The sequence below is a fragment of the Anser anser genome, assembly GCF_964211835.1.
Source record: "Anser anser genome assembly, chromosome: Z".
NCBI lineage: Eukaryota > Metazoa > Chordata > Aves > Anseriformes > Anatidae > Anser > Anser anser.
Window position 1 is genome coordinate 51,190,054 of NC_139723.1, and position 22,903 is coordinate 51,212,956.

General features: G+C 42.2%; 2 protein-coding genes across 6 annotated transcripts in view; one reads left to right on the forward strand and one right to left on the reverse strand.

Annotated features, from left to right (window-relative positions):
- Window positions 1-11,965, forward strand: part of SLC24A2 (solute carrier family 24 member 2) — a 144,743-nt gene extending 132,778 nt beyond the window's left edge. Inside the window, exon 11 of the mRNA XM_083817110.1 lies at window positions 9,420-11,965. Within this exon, the coding sequence (XP_083673236.1) occupies window positions 9,420-9,435 (16 nt within the window). The 3' untranslated portion in view covers window positions 9,436-11,965. The remainder of the gene's footprint in view (window positions 1-9,419) is intronic.
- ACER2 (alkaline ceramidase 2) overlaps window positions 10,076-22,903 on the reverse strand; it is a 28,160-nt gene continuing 15,332 nt past the window's right edge. For all 5 annotated transcript variants that reach the window (XM_083817117.1, XM_083817114.1, XM_083817116.1 and 2 more), the window contains 2 exons: window positions 14,095-14,232; window positions 10,076-13,415 (listed from right to left, as the gene is read on the reverse strand). In XM_083817117.1, the coding sequence (XP_083673243.1) occupies window positions 13,229-13,415; window positions 14,095-14,232 (325 nt within the window). In that variant the 3' untranslated portion in view covers window positions 10,076-13,228. The remainder of the gene's footprint in view (window positions 13,416-14,094; window positions 14,233-22,903) is intronic.

Here is a 22,903-nt window from a genome sequence, read left to right on the forward strand (position 1 = left end):
ACAGCCTCAGAGAGCAAGTCATTTCTCCTGGAGCTGTTCTAGGGGGACCACACAGATCACACCAAAGGTTTTGGAAGGTCAGATGGAGTGACTGAACTATTTGTGAGGTGCTCAGACCCAACAGCAGTTAACAGCTATGATTCCTCCACCCTCCACCCTTCCCTTTTCCTCACCACAAAACTAAACAAAATGAACCAGACCCCACACTTCCTACAGAGTCTGTAAGGTGAGATGTGAGAAAAATACTTTTGAATGTCTGTGTCCTCCATATCATAGCTGCTGTTTTCACTAGATGAGTGATGAGAAGCACCAAAACTATAACATTTCCATATGCAACAGGAGTGGAACATCATCCAGATCTGAAAAAAGACACAATCCTGTTCCATAAGAAAAAAAGAAGTATCTATGCTACATGATACACACTGCAGTTTCATCTTTTCTATCAGCTATCATGCATCTTTTGTACTGTGGTACATTTAGAAAGCAATGTCTCATCCATTCATTTGTGCTTTGAACTTGTAAGACCTATTAGATCTTTCTGCTTTTAAAGCAAGGTCAACCTTTTAAGAAGCCCATTTGTACCATCACAAATAATTCCGTACACGCCTACATTCACCACAGTTTTCAGCTGTGTGAGTCATCCTACTCCTATAACATTTGGAGTCAAAGAAGGGAGGAGCAATGGTTACAGAGTAAAACATGCAGATTATTTCAGATTTTTCAGTTAAGATGTCTGTCCTTTCCAGATAATGTGGTTATTGCTAGGTACAGCTTAAGCATCAATCACGTATTCCATTATGCCACTTCTGCATAAAATAAAAAGAACACAGAGAACACAGTTGTGCACAGGGAGAGCCTGAGGTAGGCTCTCACTGAATACCTTACCTGGCATGGTGGCTAATTTCAAAGCTACTTCCACAGTCCAGGGATTTTTTCAGTATATTTTTTTCACAGTATCATAATGCTATAACCCAGAGATTCAAGGTAAATGATAGCAAAAAGTGACAGTTCTTACTGCATTTCTGTCCCCTCCATTTTTGAATCCAGCTAAGGCACTAAAAGGGCTGAAATTCCCAAGGTTGCAAATACTTCTGAAGCATGTGTAGGTCCAATAACATAAATAATGCAGCATGTGGGGCCTTTTCTGTGATACAAACATTTGAACTGCCACAAATGCTAGTCAGAGATGCTAGGTGGAAAGATTTCTGTGATCTTCCCCAGTCTGTCCTCCACTCTGTAACATTTGTCATTGTCCTGCCTATGCTATGGCTTAGATTACTGCAGTTACCAGTGAGTTACACAGACAATGAATTGCATTGTAAACACCATACCTAAGCTTCTGGAAAGAAATCAGCAGATAATGCACATCTCTAGTGCTAGATAAGCAAGAAACAAGCAGTGGTTAATTAAAATTGTAAGAATTACTTGCTTATCTAAATGCTCAGCTTTATTAAAAAAAAAAAAGTGTAATTGAACACCATAGTAAAACCTTGTCCTTGCATCTAATTACTGACCAGCTAAAATATACACTTATAAATTATGTTAGTTACTTTTATTGTTGGTAATTATCAGCTATAAAACAACATTTTATAGTGTCTGAGGACAGACATATTTAGATTTATTACTGATTTCCCCCCCGATATAAAAATCAAAAGATTTAGCACTCAAAAAAAAAGGGGGGGGGGGGGGGGGGGACACCTTCCTCTTTCTCTTTAGGCTCAGGGTGGTCACTCCTTGTTAATAGGTTTTTACATTACTGTTTACAATAAAATTTCTAGTGCTTTTACACTCTGTGCAAGGCTCAGGAATAGCCAGCGTCTGCCTCATCCTGTGGTGGGTCTCATTGCCCTGGGCTCTGCAGCACCTCTGTGCCTTACTGCTAATTGCAGTGCCCTGTCAGGCACAGCCCCAGCTCCACTGCAATCACAACTGGGTATTAGGGTATATAGGTAGTATCATGCTTCTGAGCACTACAGCTACGAACTGCCACCAGTAACAACACATTAGAAAGTATTGTGCGTATCCTCTCTGTGTTAGTTTTTTTTCAGTTCCACAGTCACTGTAAAGTAGCCACTGGACAGGCAGAGAATTAAAGATTGAACAGCTGCTGCCACAGATACTGCCTTAGAAGCCAGGACGCAGCAGTTTTATTTGCTGCAGAGAGAAAGAGAGATTGGAAAAGAGAAGTTCAAAGAAATGTTGGATTGGACAACCACATATCAGGGTAACAAGCAAAACAGCATGGTAAGATTGGACGAAAAAGCACTCAAGAGTGAGGCCAAAGGACAAGGCTGCTGGGTACCACAGTCTCTGTAAATCACTACGAACACTCTCACCAACATCAATTACAATGCTGTCTTCTTTTTAGCTTCCTGTATGTTTTCCTCTGTACTGCTTTTCTCCCTTTGCGCAGACAAGCTAAAAACCATCACCATTCTCCTCTGGCATGCTTCCACTCCCCAGACTAATTATGCCTTTCCCTCAGTGGAAATACATAGTGCTGTCCATCACAATTTGGGAAATGACACGAAATGAACACGGAGCGTGAAGTAAGCGTTGAGCATTTGTTTGACAGACGTTAACAGATGTAGCTGCCCCTTTCCTGGGTGCCTTGCTTCATGCCCTGTGAGGCATTGCTCCCTGTCATTATCTCTGTTCCTCAGGCTTGTGCCTGTGGGGAAGACTGCTGCTTTCCCAGTCTGCTGCTCATGAACTCAGCTGAGTAAAGACACCCTGTGGTGGAAACCTGGTGCAGGTTTCTTTATCTCTAAACCTCCGATGTGTGCACCTCGTTTTTACAAGGGCACATCCCTGCAGCTCTAAAAGAAACATGCACTCTCTGGGAATTGATATAATGCTGTAATTTAGAACTGGGACACCAGGGATGGAAAGGACTTAATTCTGAGTGAGTGGAGGGACACACACGCTCCTCGATGATCTGTCTGAGTTCTGTGCATGGATTGTGGGATCTGGATCCATACAAATATCCCAGGCAGTCGAATTCTGGCTCAGAGGTGGTGTAACCTGGGTTCAGTGTAAGGAACAGAGACATTCATAGTGGTCTGGTGTGAGTGTCTGAGAGCCTGAAACATCCTGTCCGTGTATGCGTGTGGGCCAACACCAGAAGGAAATCATTTCCCTACAGTTTACAGTGATGCAGCATTCCAACACAATCATTTTATTCTTTCCAAATCTTGATGAAAGACTCACAATAACATACCTGGAGCCTGCCTGTCTTGCCTTCATACCTGATCCTCAGATTTCTAATGCACAGGAGAGCATCATTGCATTTGATTGGGATTTCCCTACCCACCTGTGAGCAGTGAGCCAGAGCCCTGTTAGAGGGCAGCATACCAGCAAGACCACAGAGGTACGGGTATGTTTACAATGGATGTTGACAGGGTTCACACGAACATACACATGAATATGAGACACCAGTCCCATTGGTCAGTTGTTTTTCAAGGCACTGGAACCCTCTGCCTCATGCCACCTTTCAAAAGTGGGACAGTACCTTAACATGGCCACAAAAAAAAATAAATAAAATTAAAATAAAATAAAATAAAATAAAATAAAATAAAATAAAATAAAATAAAATAAAATAAAATAAAATAAAATAAAATAAAATAAAATAAAATAAAATAAAATAAAATAAAATAAAATAAAATAAAATAAAATAAAATAAAATAAAATAAATCAGCAGCTCTATCACAGAATTTTAGGGGTTGGAAGGGACCTCAAGAGATCAACAGGTCCAACCTCCCTGCCAAAGCAGGTTCCCTAGAGCAGGTTGCCCAGGTAAGTAAATGCCAGGAAAACCAACAGCTATGGCATTTAGAGATGGAGAGCTCGGGATGCATTGTACTAGCATGGCAACTTACAAAACCAAAGATTTCTGACAAAATTCAGAAGTATTAAATCCAGGGCATGTACTGAGGGGCAAGGAGTAGGCCAGGACAGGTTATGGTCTTGCTCATGGGTTTAACATTTCATTCTTCTGATGCCCTTGATGAATGCCAAGCGTTTACAGAAACCAAGATAAAACATCCTATTTTGTAAAACTGTAAAGGGCATGTTCCAGAAACAGCTTGCTTCAGCCCAAGTGGTGAAATAGTCCATTGTTTGCATTGCTACCTCTTGCATTGACTTTTTCCAAGTACCATAATGAGACTTTGGAGATAGCTGCTATTGCATGCTCCCTTTTTCTGGGTCAGGTTTTATTTGGACTGCAAACATGGATTTGGTTAAACTCATGTTATCCCTGCACATTTGTTTTTACAGGATGATGTAATAAGCATCACATAATTTAGTGAATACCTTTTGTGATTTTTTTTCCTTTTTCTTCTATTATTATTTTTTTCTTTAATGGCTTAATTTAGAAGATAATCCTAAACTGGATTCTTCCCAGTCTTTCCCTGACTCATGCCTTTTACTACAGTTTGCACAAGTGGAAAATGAGCTGGCACGTTAACCAGGGTGCTTCGGTGCTGTTAAAGCTCTGGCACAGCCAGAAGTGTGAGAGCAGGACCAGCAGAGAGGCCTTCCCTACTGCAGCCTTCTTACTTGTACAATATAAATGTGCTGATAGTGAGACACTTGCATCCTGCTTGTCCAGTGGTCCCTCCTGTTCTGTGACTGGAACCAAGAGCAGATGTGGGTACTTGGAGCACAGCAAGTTTTGAAGAACAAGCTAGACAGGTATCTTCCTGGGATACTTTGAAGAGCTGACCCTGCTTTTGAGCTGGTGGTGGTTTAGGTGACTTATGAAGAACCCTCCCAGCCCTATTTTTCCATAACTTCTTGAAAGCAGACTTTATACTTTGCTGTCTCAGCCAACCACACTCCTTTTAGCAAACAAGATCAGCAAAGACTTAGCAAAGCAATTAGCAAAGATAGCCCAGGCACCTCAGTCAGCAAGACAGACCGCACCACTCCTCTGCGGGGACACTGTGTGCAGCTGGGATGGTGTGGTACTGAATCTGGTTATCTGTTTGCTGAGCGCTCTGTGATGACTGCTCAGCATGCTGTCAGGTAAGCCGACCACATCCCTGTAGACAGAAGCATAATGAGTGCATCACTCCAACACGCTCGTGTGGGGAATCGCAGTGCGGTGCTGGATGGGTTTCTTTAATAAAATAGGTCATGTTCCTTCCCCACAGTCATTACAATTCCCACTTTTCCTTTGAGGTTTTTCCCTTCACAGTCTGTCTCTAAGCAGCTGTCCGCTTATGACTTTTTCCCTCTTACCTACCAGTAAGGCTGCCATTCGTGGCTTGATTCCCATTTCTCTCATAAGCAACTTAGTTTCTCATTGTCAGTGGAACATTTTCCCTGAGCTGGCAGTCATTTCCTCCACAGCCCTCTCTTTTTATTAAAATAATAATAATAATTGAAAATGAAATGTATTTAAATATATAAATAAATAAATAAAAAGACACAGGGTTGTCTTCCAGCTCCTTATGGGCTCTTTAAGGGCTAGGAGGCTCCTTCTGGCACCCTGTAAAAGAGGGTGTGAATTTTCCTCTTGCCTTGGCAGGGCCCTGCCTGGGCAGCAGGCAGGAGGTCCTGAGACAGCCAGAGCCCACCCCACTGCCGCTTGTTCTACCAGCCATTTGGGACATCAGCAGGTGGGAGCTCAATGAAGAGGAAAACCACCAGTTAATGTGGAGAGCACCTCCAAAGGCTCTCCCATAGAATAAGATATTCTTCTGGATGCTAGCATCCAGAACCCAGCTGCACTCAAGCTGGCTGCCCATGCCTCTGGGTTTCCCCTGCTCGCGTCCACTCCTCCTGCCCTTTAGACTGGTGCCTTTGTTTTCTACACACAGTTTGTTCACAACTTGAACAAACCAGGTGGAGATGACCTCTTTCCATACACTTGCTAGATATAATGGAGATCTAGGATCACAGGGCAATTGCCACATTTAGCAGAGGATGATACAGGACATGAAATGAAATAACAACTGGAGGTATAACAGAATGAGAATTTGATTGTTAGTTCAGCAAAACCATACAGGCAGGCTTTTTTTTTTTTTTTGAAAAAAAAAAAAAAAACAGTTCAGTAATAATCAGGCCAATCAGATACTGGGTAATGCCAGAGACACAAGGTAGAGAAGATAGGACAATGTCAGAAAAAACAGCGAGATGCCAGGAGACAAAGCTTTAAACCTCATGTTTAATTACCTTATTTAATATTACCCAAACCAATTGTCTTACACAGATTAAGAGAGCTTTATTAATAGTCATTGAAGTAATAAAACACAGTTTTTGCACAGATGGCATTCCTCCAGCCTTGAACTTGTGCTTTCCAAATCTCTCAAGTCTGCTCTATGACGTTCATCTGTTTTTATAACCTATTCAGACAGAAAATACTGTCTCCCTATCTGTTTTTACCTTTTTACAAAAAATGCCTACTTTTTCTTCATACATTTGTTTACATTTTGTCCTTAAAACATTTACTGATTATGTATCCTTTATCAGGAGAATTTGCTATGCCCTGCCTGTATTGCGTTGTTTTTTTCTTGACCAAAATGTTTTATGTTTTATCCAGTCCCGTTCAAGTCATTCATAAAGCACTTCTAGACTCTCTGAATTCCTTGAATTCTCCAGGTTCCCTGCTCGTATGAAGGTTACACGGAACATGAACACTAATACAACATTTTTAGAATTATATTCTTGCTTCTGTGAGTTGCAGATATTTTCCTTCTCTTTTAATATGTATTAAGCTGATTAATTTGGAATCATAAGAATATGTTTCATATACTCTATGTGATAAACAAACAAAAAATTTTGCAGGATTAGCTGAACTCACAAAATCAAAATGAATTAACAAAATTAAGGGGAGTATACTTACTTTGGCATTGAGGGAGGAATCCTGACATAACCAAAGATATTTGGGGTAATAGGAAGAGACAGAACCATAGTACTTCTCAATATTTTGTAAGATGCTATGGAGAGGACTCAGAGTAACTCCTCTGGTAACTTTTGGAAGATAATTGAGATGATTTAAGTAGACAATTTCAGACTCTGGCAGAAGTAGGCATCAAAACTAATGAACTCAAAGAATGCTAGTCAAGCATATAAGCAAGAGAGATGGTTAGCTACTAAGTTATGTAGAAAAACTGCAGGTTTCAGAGCTTCTTTTAGAATTCTAAAGACAATGCAGAGAAGTAGGTTGTATGCTTTAAAAAGGAGTCTGTTTTTTGACACTTTAAAAGCTGACACTGAGTACTTCAGAAAGACAAATGCTGTTATGTCACAGACTGAGCCAATTAACATATGTGATAATGTGACAGATACAATCTAGTTTCTAAGTTGGCAGTCAAGTGTGTCATGGTCAACAAGAAGTTATGCCATACAGCGTGTTTTCTCCCAGTTAGTCACTTGGGGCACCCTCTTCCAAATTAAGTTGTGATCCGGGGGGGAAACACTTGAGACTCCCTAAAATAATTACAATAATGAATGGAGAACTGCATCAGGTCTCCTGCAGTACAGGAAAGTATGTAGACTAAGTTAGGAGAGTTCAGACACACGGAGGTCTAGTAGCCATGGCTGTGCTTATGGGAAACAGGCAGAAGCAGTGATAATTTACAAAGCCCAGTCTCTCTAGAGAACACTGATGCTCTTATTTACAGTTGGTAAGTCTCTGCAGGGCAATCAGGCAAAGTCCTAATCTACAGCTCTGTCCACAACTCATTTTGTGTCCAGCCCATGTGCATAAGCACAGAAATGAGTGGGAAAAAATGTAGATGTCTGATTCACCAGGCTGCCACCAACCACCCCTGGGACCCTTCTTGTCCCAGGGCAGGATCAGCCCCTATACCTATGACCTACAAGACTGCTTCTCCAACTGCCCCTTAAACATCTATCTCCAACAAGACATAGAGGCTCTGAGCTTCCAGTCAGTCTACCCCAGTGCCTTCCTCACCTCATTTCTCCTAACGCCTGGTCTGAACTTTTGCAATCTCCCTTCTGCATACTTACAACCTGTAAAAGTCCACCTCACACTGTCTTTTAAGGCTGACTGAGCCTATTTCTCCGTACAGGCCAGGTTCCTCCAACTAATTCTCATTGATATCCTTTTCCAGATACTCCTCAGCCATTTCCTGCTTCCTTTTGAAGTTTGATGCCTGTGAGTAGTCCAGCTCCCCAGTCACAATGTCAAAAACTAACACCAGGCAGAGGGAAAGGATTTCTGCCTGTTTTACAGGCCTGATTTTCTCTCAATTATAGTCTTTTTTTTCCTTTTTAATGCAGTGATGTCACATTGTATTATATTTGGCTTCTGATTCAATAATCCTTCAGTTTCTTGCAAGAACTACTCACTCCCTAGTTTTTCTACAAACAGCATTGTTGATGATGCCTATATATGTGTAATACTTCACTATTACTCAATTTTGTTCTCTTTTCTACAATTCAGCAGGCTGCCTTTGGATTTCAGACCTATTTTTTAAGGTGTTCATGGACCTTCCCAGACTTCAGTTTACCAATACCTTCCATGTGGCTATTACTGAACGAGTAAAGGGAAACTGACCCAGAAGATCCTGCTGAACTTTACTTGACACTTTTTTCTGGCTTGATAATAGACTGCTGAGAACAGCCCAGAAGCAGCTATCGAAACAATTTCACACTAATCCACAGAATTTTCATCAAAACCAGGTTTTCTAGCACTTTTATAATAACGTCCTGTCAAACAATGCTAGAAATCTTATCAGTGTCAAAAATCTAACGTAATACTGTTTTCTTCCATAGTCACAGGGACTGCAAATACCCTTTTGCAGAAGAAAACTAAATTAGGCAGACACAATTTGCTCTTGACAAACTCCTGCTCACCTCCTTGCTATATGCTGGGAGTTTGCAAACAGCCTTTTTTTTTCTTTTTTTTTTCCATTGTTCCTGAGTTTGCAGGCACAGAAGGCCTTTACATTTCTATCTTGTTCAGCTGGCACTGTGTTTAACTGAAAGCCAGAAAGGTGTATGGTGATCTAAGACTTTCAATTGTCCCTTTTTGGGAAGCATCTGAAGATGCTTAAAGATCCTCTTAAGTCTGGAGAAAGCAGCAGATTCCTGCATGTTACAAAGGAGTAGTTCTGCCATCTCTGGAATACAAGCCTGTGAAACTCCTTCCTGCAGCCCTTGCCCATGTGTAACCGGTTAGAGATGCTGTAAACTGATATGAGCTGCAATTAAAGCCCATCCACAACCTGAACATCAGTCTGGTTTCCTCCCTGGGTAGGTTTCTGTTTTTTAATAACAAGGTTCGTGGGACAGCTTGTCTCACAGGCCTGGCTTCTCTACCTGACTATTTTTTTACATGGCCCATAGGAAATTATCTCTACAGCTCTTCTCTGTCAGATTTGGTCAAAATATGCCAGGAGCTCTGAACTTATCAGATAAATGCAGTGTTCCCCTTCTTTCCACAGGAAACAACGTCAATAGTCTCCAGACAGAGCAGGCTGAGTGACAGAGCAATGTATGAGCCAATCCACCAGCTGTTCGTGACATCTTGCCAGCTACAAACATTAACCGAGTGTGTAATGTTCTGGAATTACAGCTACACTTTCACAACAGTTTCAAGCCCAACAGTGGCTTATGGGGATCCGCAAATGTTTCAAAGAAGGTATTTTCTGTGGAGCTGGATGAACTTTGGTAGAAGGAAAGCAAGAAGGGAGAAGTAGGTGGAAGGAGCATTGTTTCCTTAAGCTGGGAGCACTATCTTCGGCAACGAATGCTGGAGATTTGCACTTCGTTCTCTCAGACATACTCATTCAGGCACAGTTTTCCCTATTTGTGGTAATACAGGCCACTCACTTTTAGCCATTTCTTGCTACTCATCCCAGCTGCAAGTGCTTGCAAGTGAATCAAGTACTTGTTCTGCTTAGAGATTACTTTCCTGGACAAACTGATTTTTTTTTTCATCTATCTCATTGGAGGTTTATCATCCAGTGTTTCTCCTCCTCTAAACTTCTTACCTTTGTGAGGGAGAAGTTACCCTCACTATCAACTGTCCTGCTTCGAAGTATTATATTGGCCGCTGCATTCCTCTCCACAAACGTGATATATAAAGAGGCAAACAGCATTTGTTCTGAATACGATTTAATGTTGCAAAGTATTACATGCTTTCCACAAATATTCAGTATACAGACTTCAACTGAGATGGAAAACAAAACAAAACAACCCCTTACATACTATTTACTGTATTTTTAGTAACTGTGAATTGGGCAAGTGTTTGCCATCACTGAGAGCTTAACATACTTTCTTAAATACTCTTAAAGCTTAACATTCAAGGAATGATGGATATCACATACCGATATAAACAACCTACATTATGCCCACACATTACTGCATCCCACTAGTTAAACTAAAATACTAATTGAACCTATGATCCAGGAACCCAGTCACTTCCTACCAGCAATGGAAGAAAGCATTCCTGGATTTTAAAAGCTGAGGGTGCATATACATCACTTCATACTCCAGTACAATATGGCTACTTGTGCGCTTGTCTATTCATCTGTATGATCAGGACAGTGCACAAACCCTTAGTGTGCCAATCACATACTTCTTTGGGTACTGATGTTATCCTGAATTGGAGCCTTAGTCCAAAATATAATCTGTAAAGCTGCGAATCTGGTAAAAACTGCATGTTTTTTTTCTTTTTGGAAATAAAGGTGGCTTTTGCCAGAACATTTAAGTTAATATTAACTTAAGGTAAAGTGCAATAACTGTATCTAAAAATGCTGGACTGCTGTTACAAGAGGAATACTCCCAATCAGTTCTACAGTGGAGTTCTGTATAACAGATAGAGGTGTTTGTTAACAGAATCTCTATGAACAATACGAAGGTTAGAGATTAGTCAATAAATATGCAGGAGATGATTCTTGGCCTGTACCTGCATACATTCACTTCTGCAGTAGCTGAATGCACTACTGCCATTTTTTAAGTTATAAAATCACTTCTTTGTGAGCAGTAAGACTAAAGGGCAGAAAACAGCAGTTGTTTGCAGGTGGATTAGAACCCTTTAAATCAGTTTTCCTACAGATAAAATATTAAGTAGGAAGGCTCCAGTCATTTTGAACAGTACATAAATCTGCAGTTACTAATTCCCCAAACAATACTGAAAATAACTTATTTATTGTAACATAATAATTTAATAAACAATATTGCAGAAATCTTACTCAAAGTAGGGCCATGTCAGGCAACAGCAACCTTAACTGGGTTCCAGCCAGTAAGCCTATCTGTATAAAGGTTCTCATCATAAGATTAATACCTGAGAAGTGTTTGAAACTGAGCATTTCATATTTACGGAGAGAGGAATTAAAAAGGAAAAAAGCAGCTGTCTTTCAATGAGTAGCAAACATTACTGTGTGAATTATTACAAAGTTTGTTTCATACAAAAAATGTGTGTTCAAAAAACACATTTCTCCCAGACAAATCTACTAGCAAGTGGTATAAATGTTCATTGTTCCAGTGAAGTAAACAGATTTGACTGCTTTTGTGATCCGTTAATCAATCTGAGAGTAGGCTACTTACCCGCTTTGAAGTTCTCAAGAAGTCATCTCTTACTAACAACTTGGCTTTAAGTGTAAGAGCATACACCTCAGCTCTTGTTTTCTGTGCATAAATTTGAATACAAAAGTTATCTGAAAGTTTTCACAATGCTTGAAAGGCTAATTGACCCCAAAGTTCTTGTTAAAAGCCATTTTCCTAAAGATGATACTGTATACAGTATGTTTTCACACTGAGAAAAAAATAAGTACAACATGAGACTTACTAGCAAAGCACAGAAGAAATATTATTTCCTGGTCTAGTACTCAAAAAAGAAATAGCACTTTACTAGAGATGTACATCCAAATCCTTAACCTGCTTACGGTTCTGATATTTGGTGGAATGTAAGCAGACCCCATGTTCTCCAAGACTGCAGCTGTTACAGCTACAACTCCTAAGATTAAAAAAAAAAAACATGCCTTCACTTTGCATCATTTTGTTATCAGACCTAGCGTTAATAGCTTGCAAGAACCATAGCAATTCCTGAACCTCAGTCCCAAAGTACAATCTTAAAACTTGATCTAAACATCCCTTATCCTTACAAAACAAGCTGAAAACAAACAGAAAACCTGAATCTACTATTCCTTTGTAGGAATGCAAGACATAATGTCACATTTCTTCGATTATTCAAATCTAATTTTTATCTTTGTTTTTAAGAAGTTATCTACGTTACCTACTTTTCCCTAAATATAACTAGCAGAGCACTGGACTATGTTCATGTCACTTTGCAAAACTTTGGTGAGAAGTTAACTCTCAAATTAGACACATAGCTAGGCACACAGGAATCTTTGTAATTTAACCACACTGTCAGTCCTTGCTGACCTGTGCTCTGACTGAAGTTAATCCTCACACTTCTGTGTGAGCTTCAACGACAAATTGAAGACCAAATGTGTCTGCAGAGGTAGGAAGGGATTTCCATAACATTCCTGTAAGAAGAAAATATGCAGTATACAAATGTCCACAGATCAGTGGAAATACAGAAACTTTAAAACCCCCTGAATTCCCATTTAGTTTTAGGGACTGAATATTCTGTCAGCTATTTCCACTTTTACACTGCCTAGCTGCAGTGATCCAGATATCCAGTGATAATCACTTTGCACAGGTCTCCTGCTGTACTTAGGGAAACAACCACATGCTCTGTGATTCAAATTGATGCACATCCAGCCTCCCTGTCTTACCCTCCTGGCTGGGAGGAACATGTGCTCTGAGCACACTCTTGTGGTCGTGTGCAAGTACAACCAAATGAGAGCTGAGAAGGACACAAAGATGGCACGTAGGCATCTTTGACAAACTTCTTTTACAAGGAAGGCCTCAAGCCAAGAGTTAACAAAAGTAAATCAAGCACCGGAAGTGACCTACTGCAGAAACATCGAAACGTCATTTCTCGACCCTGATATTTGGAATTAACTTTTGTCAAGTGAAATGCTACATTGAAAACAAAGTGCAAAATAGAGTCAACCAGAGAAAACAGTTGTTACTTTAGTGTTCAAGAGCCTCCAACTTCCTGCCGTCTCCCTCCTCTCCAGAAAGGGAAGGAAAGAACACACTTGCCACGTGTTTCTATGACACCTGGAAGTGCTGCATATCTGAAGAAGAGGATAAAATACAACCCTATTCATTTATCATTATTTAGATACTGTCTGTGCTGGAATGTAAGTTGAAAATCCATCCCATTCCGTGGCTAACTTCATGTGATCTTCACAGGTGACTTCTTGTGTGCGCAGAGGAGGGTGACGTAGGGAACGCCGATGAATGCCCATCTCTCACTGGGCCAGAACTTTATGACAGGGCCCTGCTCGGGGATCTCGGAGGCAGCGTCGAAGTAAGCAAAACAGACACAGCCTAGGTAAGCCGCAAGGCAAATCAAGATGTGCCTGGAAATAGACACCCCCCCGCAGAAAAAAAGAAAAGTTCAGTAACATGACTTCAGTGAAGCTATCAAACACATCAGTAAACTTTAAAATCAGTCTGTCCTTCACTTTCTTCCCCAAGTCCCCCACAGGGCTGCTGTCAACCCTTTGCCTGTAGGCAAAGAATACAGAGAATAAGGAAAACTACAAAACCGTAGCTTATCCTCAGTCTAAACTGACTGCAGCTTTTTGGTCTCTTTCCGCCTTACAGAGTTGGCTAGAAATGCTGAGATACAGCACTTTGGATAAGAGACCACAATTTGCTGGGTGGTAAAAGAGAAAAGGCATCAAAGCTGTTCACTGCTCCCACTTCATATCTAGCTGCTAACAGTGGATGTTTGAGCTTTTATAGTCTGTGCTCCAGCTGAGCAGTGCTGTGGGATTTTTAGCAACCCATATGGCAAGGAGTTCAGTTGCAATTAACCAACTTAGTGCCTGAAGAATCTGATCAGGCCAAAGAGCTTCCTAAATCTGCCACCCTGGATAGCGTGAGACTTGCTCCTGGCTTACAATTTTATCAGTAAATCTGTTTAGCGCTAACCAGAAATAGCCACCAGCAGCCTACGCACACAGCACAGAGTGGTGCAGTGCTGAGGACCTGTCACGTATGAATCAAACTGTGGAGTTTATGCACAACACTTACCATACACAGTGTAAATAGGGGAAGTTAAATGAGGACCAGATCTCACAAAAAGCTTTGTCACTGATCCAGCAGAAAAGTGCTAGCATCCACCAAAGACCTGAAAACAGACCCAGTTTGTACACGCGCAGGTTTTCACACCTGAGGAGAAAAATGCAAAGAAGCTGTTGTAAAACAAAACAAAGTTTGCCTGATGCTGTTTGGCTGTATGCATTTCAGAAATGGGACTTACAAAGCCTCACACCCCTTTAAAATGGCTCCACTAAAAACATCCTGAAGAGAGCTGCTTTACTTGCAATAAATATGACTCTGATACAAGGCACTGGTGAGGTCACAAAAACATTTTAATCAGTAACTGTGTTTTGGGCGTTGTCTTAAATGCCAATGGGCAAATGGTGGGCAAACACTGAAGCATTCCCACACTAAGAGGATAATGTAAGAGGACAAGTGATTAGTTACACACCCTGCCTGGTAACAAACAGCTACTCAGCAAGTGCTCAGATTTGTTCATGTTCTATCTTCTATTGAATTATTACTATATAAGATTGGTAATATAAAAGAACTGGATGAATTTTTGTTTTGTTGGTGGTGGTTTTTTTAATTGGTTTGTTGAATTTTTCCCCCTACTATGCAGCAGTTCCAGAGAACTATGGCATAGGAACCTCTTCCCAGAGGACCCAAACAAGCATGCTTCATCAGATGGTGCCAGCATCCACAACTCACACAGAATTCCTCACACTGCCTAAGCTGCAGTGCTCTCCCTCCACAAGAAAACATACCCGTTCACACAGAGGCACACTACGGAGACAAAGAGCACAGACACTTGCTGTGGTCACAAACAGCATGGTCTGCTGTTGATCATCACTGGATAAGACAGATGCAAGGCTACTTGCACAGCAGTATCTGTGTTGCAGGTCTACGCAAAAACTTAGTTTAATTCCTCAATATGATGGTTTGTTCTTTCCCACGTCTTGGAACTATCCTAAGAGCTGTGCAGCTTTGCTCAAATAGTAAAAATCAAATGAGAAGAAAACGGAGGCATACATGTAATCTTCCAGTTCCAAAATGCTACTGAAGTCAATAATCTGCCCTCTGCCTACACTTGCTATTTTGACGTTAGGCCTCTTGGTTCCACTAGATGCAGCTCTGCTGTTACCGAAATCTATAATGCAAAGCTAGACTGGGATATGACAAGCACTATGTGGCTGTGGAAGGCACAGCTCAGCTTCCCTGCCTTCTGCAAGAACAAAGCTATGATTTGGGATTTTTCCCCATGCTTCTTGTTGGTTTGGTTTGTTGATTTTAGTTAATTGTTAAACTCTCAGTGATTTTCCCAGGGATCTGTGATCCTTCCAGTGCTACTAGACAATTTGTGCTTCAATGAACTGCCCTTCTCATGTCAGTGATGTATACAGTAAGCACTCCCAAACCTACTAATCGCATGACAGAGTACAGAATCATAGAATATCCCGAGTTGGAAGGGACCCATCAGGATCATCAAGTCCAACTGCTGGCACCGCACAGGTCTGCCCAAAGTTTAGACCATGCGACTAAGTGCACAGTCCAATCGCTTCTTAAATTCAGACAGGCTTGGTGCAGTGACTACTTCACTGGGGAGCCTGTTCCAGTGTGCGACCACCCTCTCGGTGAAGAACCTCTTCCTGATGTCCAGCCTAAACTTCCCCTGCCTCAGCTTAACACCGTTCCCGCGGGTCCTGTCACTGGTGATAACAGAGAACAGGTCACCTGCCTCTCCACTCCCCCTCGCAAGGAAGTTGTAGGCTGCAATGAGGTCCCCCCTCAGCCTCCTCTTCTCCAGGCTGAACAGGCCCAGTGACCTCAGCTGCTCCTTGTACGTCTTCCCCTCTAGGCCCTTCACCATCTTCATCGCCCTCCTCTGGACACTCTCCAACAGTTTAATGTCCTTTTTGTACTGTGGTGCCCAGAACTGCACACAGTACTCGAGATGAGGCCGCACCAGCGCAGAGTAGAGCGGGACAATCACTTCCCTCGACCGACTAGCGATGCTGTGCTTGATGCACCCCAGGATACGGCTGGCCCTCCTGGCTGCCAGGGCACACTGCTGGCTCATATTCAACTTGCTGTCAACCACAACCCCCAGATCCCTCTCTGCAGGGCTGCTCTCCAGCATCTCGTTGCCCAGTCTGTACGTATAGCCAGGGTTGCCCCGTCCCAGGTGCAGGACCCGGCACTTGCTTTTGTTAAACTTCATGTGGTTGGTGATCGCCCAGCTCTCCAATCTGTCCAGATCTCTCTGCAAGGCCTTTCCACCCTGATCCGAGTCCACAACTCCTCCAAGTTTGGTGTCGTCGGCAAATTTGCTCAAAACACCTTCTAGTCCTACATCCAAATCATTTATAAAAACATTGAAGAGGACTGGCCCTAAAATGGAGCCTTGAGGGACCCCACTAGTGACCATCCACCAGCCAGATGTGGCCCCATTTACCACAACCCTTTGAGCCCTGCCTGTCAGCCAATTGCTCACCCGTCGTATGATGTTTTTGTTTAGCTGTATGCTGGACATTTTGTCCAGTAGGATCCTATGGAAAACCGTGTCAAAAGCTTTGCTGAAGTCCAAAAAGATCACATCAGCTGGTTTCCCTTGATCGACTGGATGGGTGATCTTATCATAAAAGGAAATCAAATTTGTTAGGCAGGACCTACCCCTCATGAACCCACGTTTGTTGGGACCAATGACTGCACTGTCCCCCAGGTGCGCTTCAATAACTTCAAGGATCATCCTCTCCATAATTTTACCAGGCACTGACATGAGACTGACAGGCCTGTAATTGCTAGGGTCTTCTTTCTTACCCTTATTGAAAATTGGCACAACATTTGCCAGCTTCCAGTCCAATGGGACCTCTCCAGATTCCCAAGATCGTTGAAAAATAATTGAGAGAGGTCCCACGATGACGTCTGCCAGCTCTTTAAGCACCCTGGGATGAATCCCATCCGGACCCACGGACTTGCATGGATCCAGGTGGAGCAGCAAATCCCGCACACGTTCAGGGTCGGTTTGGAGTTTGTCATTCCCACCATCATGGTCCTCCAGCTCAGGGTACCCTGGGTCCCGAAGCCCATCATCAGTGTTGAAGACAGAGGTGAAGAAGGCATTAAACGTCTCTGCTTTGCCCATGTCATTGTCTATGAGGAGACCCTCCCCATCTAGTAGCAGACCTATGTTTTCTTTGATTCTCCTTTTTCCGTTCACATATCTAAAAAAACCTTTTTTATTGTCTCCCACAGACACGGCCAGCTTCAACTCTAGTTGGGTTTTGGCCACACAAATTTTCTCCCTACAAACACGAACAGCATCCATGTATTCCTTCCTCGTCGCCTGACCCTCCTTCCAGCAGCCGTACACTTTCTTTTTTTGCCTAAGCTCCAGTAGAAGTTCCCTGGTCAGCCAGGCCGGCCTTCTGCCCCACCTGCCTGACTTCTGATATTTTGGAATCGCCTGATCTTGTGCTTTTAGGAGGCAGTGCTTAAAGACTGACCAGCACTGATGGACGCCAATGCCTTCAAAAGCAGTTTCCCAGGGGACCTTGCTGACTAGTTCCCTGAGCAGCCTGAAGTCTGCTCTCCCCATATCCAGGGCTGAAGTTTTGGTGACAGTTTTCCTTCTGTCACCATAAATTCTAAACTCAACCGCTTCATGGTCACTATGACCGAGATGGCTGCCAATTGCCACATCTCCCACAAGACCCTCTCTGTTCTCCAGCAACAGATCTAGGAGGGCACCTTTCCCAGTTGGCTCACTTAGCACGTGCACCAGGAAGTTATCATCTAGGTGTTTTATGAACCTCCTGGACTTGCTCGTGTCAACTGTGTGATGATCCCAGTTGACGTCTGGCAAGTTGAAATCTCCCATTAGGACAAGGAGAGTCGATCTCGAGGCATCTCTTAGTTCTGCAAAGAATAATTCATCGGCGTTGTCGTCCTGGCCAGGTGGTCTGTAATAGACTCCCACAACGACATCCCCTTTATTTGTTTGTCCCTTAATCCTTACCCAGAGGCTCTCAATTTTGCCATCGCCAACTTGAAGTTCCACACAGTCCAGCCCATGCTTCACATACATTGCCACCCCGCCACCTCGCCTACCCTGCCTGTCCCTCCTGAAGAGCCTGTGACCATCTATTGCAACACACCAGCCACAGGACTCATCCCACCAGGTTTCACTTATGCCAATGATGTCGTAGCTGCAGGACTGGGCCAAGACTTCTAGCTCATCCATTTTATTCCTCATACTGCGTGTGTTGTGTAGAAGCACTTCAAATGTGCCTCCCTACACACAGCACCTTGTGTAGCCAACCGAAGGGCCTCACTAGCACACAGTCCCTCTGATTCTAGCACACCATCCCTTAGCTCATCACCAGCGTGCCTGGTTTTATCCCCTTCCCCCTTTGACTCTAGTTTAAAGCCCTATCTATCAGCCCTGCCAACTCCTGAGCAAAAATCCTCACCCCTCTCTGAGAGGCGCATCCCATCTGGTGCCAGCAGGCACCAGACCTTCACGTAGACCTTCCCGTGATCGAAAACCTGAAATTCTGCCGGCTGCACCAGTTCTGAACCCATGTGTTAATGTGATGAGTCTGTTTGTCAGCATCGATCCCCCCCTATCAGAAGGACAGAGGCAAACACAACCTGTGTCCCTGATCCTTTTAGTCGCCCCAAAGCCCTAAAGTCCCTTTTGATCACTCTCAGGCTTCTCATTGCTACCTCGTCATTACCAGCCTGAAAGACCAGTAGCAGGTAGTAGCTGGTGGGCCGTACCAGGCGCTTGACTTTCTTAGCGAAGTCTCTCACCCGAGCCCCACCCAAGTAATTTGTCTAAAGTTAATTGTCTGAGCTACATATCAAGAGTCAAGCCAATCGTCCAGGCAGAACAATAAGGAAAATTCAGCCTTCATTGGGGGTTACAAGCCCCTGCCTTGTTCTACATCCTAACAGGAAAATAAGTCAGTGCCAGGTGCCCCACAGCCCCATCCTCTGTCCCAAGGTCCTCAAGAGGGGCTCCTCTTATCTACATCCATCTTCTTACACCTCTTCCAAAAAGTTATTGAGAATGTTTCCACGCTTTTTCCCCCTCAGCAGATCAAGAGTCAGCCTTCCTCTCTGCTCTGTAGACTTCAACCCTGTCACCCCAGTAGACTTGACACCAAATCACCTTTCTTCTCCCATGCTGATTTACCTCATGTGGGAGATGAGCGAAGCCTGGCAAATTGATACTATAAAGGAACACTTCACCTTGTGACACTCAGAAGCAATCACAATCAAAATGTGTACCTCTGGAGGAGTGAGTAGGAATATGAAAGCACTTCTTTATCCTGTGCACTGCCATGCTATTTATGGTCCCTGATCATCTTTATACACAACTGTCCTTGACAAATGAATAATGCAGTCTTCTCATAACACAGTGCAGCACAAGCCAAAATGCTCTTTGGTTCTTCTTTCTTCCACACCAAACATTTGGCAGTCTGAAATTTGTTGTTCTAGTTTGATACATTTACAGAGTTCTGTTTTTTCCAACATTAGCTGCTAATTGTCTCTATGGCTGCATGCAGCTTACAAGCTACAGGCTATACTCACTGTCAGTGAAGTAGTAATGCCAACTGTGTCCCCAAGACAAAATTTTTCATTACATCCTTCCTCAGGTGTGAGATGATCTCTTAATTACGTAGTATCAACCAGCAACAAGGATACCGATATATAATGCCTCCTGCCTCTCTGTGGTGGAAAAGCAGAACTGCAACTGCTGCCATGGCTTTGCTAACGGAGTCTAGCTAGGCATTCAGGAAAATCAGAAACATACACGAAGTACGCTGTCCAGGAACACTTTTCTGAATACACTGCCGGTACAGCAGTCTACATGGCTACGATGTATTGCAAGCTAAAAAAAATCTGCAGCTTTTCCCACAAATCTATTGGATATTTTTCACTCTCGAAATGCTGTTTCAGTTGACATTTTAACAGGCTTAGGGATTAAGAAACTCCTACGGGTGAGTGGGAGGCTCCTTTTTAGGTATCGGATTAATAACAAAAAAGCTACCTGCTACTTAGTAATGTTGAAAAGCTAATTTTCTTCTTTTGCACAAGCTGGCTTTAAGGTCTGGCATTACCTTCTTAAGCCATCTATAAAAAATGACACATTCAAAATCATCACACCTATCTTTATTTATTAGAAAAAAAGGAAAAAAAAAAGAAAAAAGCTTCAACTACTGTCTAAACTCTAATCTCCTCCAGAAATAGATATTACAATAGTTGTTTCCATGACAAAGACACCTACATGGCTTCCATAAAAAAAAAAAAAAAAAACAACAAAAAAAAAAAAAAAACAGTATTTCACATGGCATATAAACCAAAGTGACTTTTTTCTTGGAACTGAATTCTGCAATCCATTTGACAAACAAAAACCACACCGTCAGAGGAGACAGGGCTGGCCCACGATAGCTTCAAGATGGCCTGTGCTGAAAACAGTAAAATAGGTATCTTTCTCCCTCCTCTGAAATAGTGTCTTTAATCTTTAAAGGCTATAAAGAGCATGAAGAAAAGGATAAGGAGATTTTTGAGTTGCGTATCAAGTTCCAGAGCATAGATACAAGAATTCTTCCTCTTGTGAGACAACCCACTAAGAAACATACCCACGATTTGGCACAGTTTTGTAAGTAAAATTATACTAGTTTACTAATCCTCCTCCCTTTCAAAAAGTAAAACTAGACTGCTACTCTGGGCATTTCTGCATTCTGACAGAGCAAAGGGTATGTGTACTGAGAATATGTAGACTTTCCTGGACCTGTCTGAAGGATATAAACAAACACGTGCACTTGCATCCCATTTAAGATAAGAGGCTTGACCTCAAATAGACAGCTCCTTTAGTCAGTGACCATGCCTGCCAACATCTGAGTAGTTTGAATACCAAGAAGAGAGAACAAGTAACATGCATGGTTCAAAGAGTTCAAGGTTGCAAAGGAAAAATGAAAGCTTATTGAAAGAAACTTTCCTATCACGAGATCAGCTATAGAAATGGTACAGACTGTAATGACAGGTTAGTACCACCATCAGGAATCGCAGTTTATTTTTATAACCTTAAGACTAGACACTGCAGGGTGTGCTGCAAAACACTACTCTGAGGCAGAAAAAGTCAATCACAATTAGCCGAGCACAGACTGTTAATCTGTGCAACACTGCTGGGTTTTCTGTGATCACCCATCGTAGATTCTTCAGCTCCTGCTGTAATCATACTTCCTATGTGCTGAGGAAATGCACGCTAAGGCAACAAGAGAACTGCAAAGCTACATACCTGCCACTGTTTTTACCACAGTGAAGAGAGGCACTGCAAACACTACCTGAACACTGGCAAGACAAAAACCAGTCACTTTTACTTCTGTATAGACACTTACACTGACCATTAAAAGAAGCACTGAAATGGAAACCGTCAGCTAGGGGTCTAAAAGTGCCGTTCATCCTGCTGTCACATGCTCATACCCTAGCTCAGTCTAAAAGAAGCTAGACCACAAAAGCTTGCATTTTCGTTAGTCCCTTTTGCCTACGCAATGCATGGTGTTCTCTGTTTTAACACAAACAGCCACTATTTTGATACAGGAGCCTCTTCAAACACTGGTGTACCCCAGGCATTTGCTATTTGAGGGACTGTGCTGGTACACACTTCCAACAGCATTACCTTCCAAAGTCATTGCATCCCCAACAAAACATAACAGCTTTTCTTCACACCAGTGCAGCTTCTGGATGTTAACAACTTGATTTTGACACAGATATCTCCTTTTACACCCTAATAAGTGTTTTAAACTTTTAACAAGTTTAACCTTTTAATCAAGAGAAAAAGATAACTTAGAGCAATCTGTGACAATGAAGTAGGGTTCCCCCACATCTAGATATCTAGTAGGAGAATCAAATGTGAGCAGACAGACTTGAAGGTAGGGTGAGCCTTCACTGCTCAAGATTCAGATGTCAGCTGAGAAACAATACCTTACCATCTATCTGCTCAGGGAGATAGTTACACACCTGATGATGACCCACTAAATCATACTCATTTAATGATTACTATAATCTCCATTGTTCTTGGCTTGGAACTGCAAACAACAGGATCCTCATCTGCTTTCTCTATTATCCCATCCCCTAAGAGAGCTCAATCTTTTTCTGTGAAACACATGAAGGGATTGCTTTGGACAGAAATAAGAATTAAGTTTTACAATTTCCTTGTTTTTCAGGAGCAAGTACGCATTTAACTACCTTTTGCTGTTTTCATCATCTCACACCCACAGTACTTCCAAGCAGGGTGTCAAACCTACTAGTTCTGCATTTAAGAGCATAATGCTCTTTAGTGACAACAGTCTCTCCTCACCAAGGATGAATGAGAGGCAGAAAATTCTCATTTGAAAACAAAGTATTTTTGATTCACCAAAATTCTGTACAAGATTTACAGCAGCCTAGAAAGAGAACACCACAACGTATTAGAGCAAAACACCAACTTCAGCATGGAACAGAAGAAACTACTTTAAAGGCTCTTCTCCTTCCTTCCCAGAATACCTGTTTCACAGACTAAGACCCCCTGTAGTCTGCATGATTCATGTGTGTAGCCCCCTACCATCTATGGTAGTGGAGAACAGGAGAATCACAGGCATTTTACATAATACTTATGTTATCTTTTTTTTCTGAAAAAGAGATGAGTCAATCCCTCTGGGTTTGCAAGAATTTATCTCATTTAAATTTCCCAGTGAACAGCATGGCTGTTCTCAGTCAAACATAATTATTTGCCTTTTACATTTAGGAA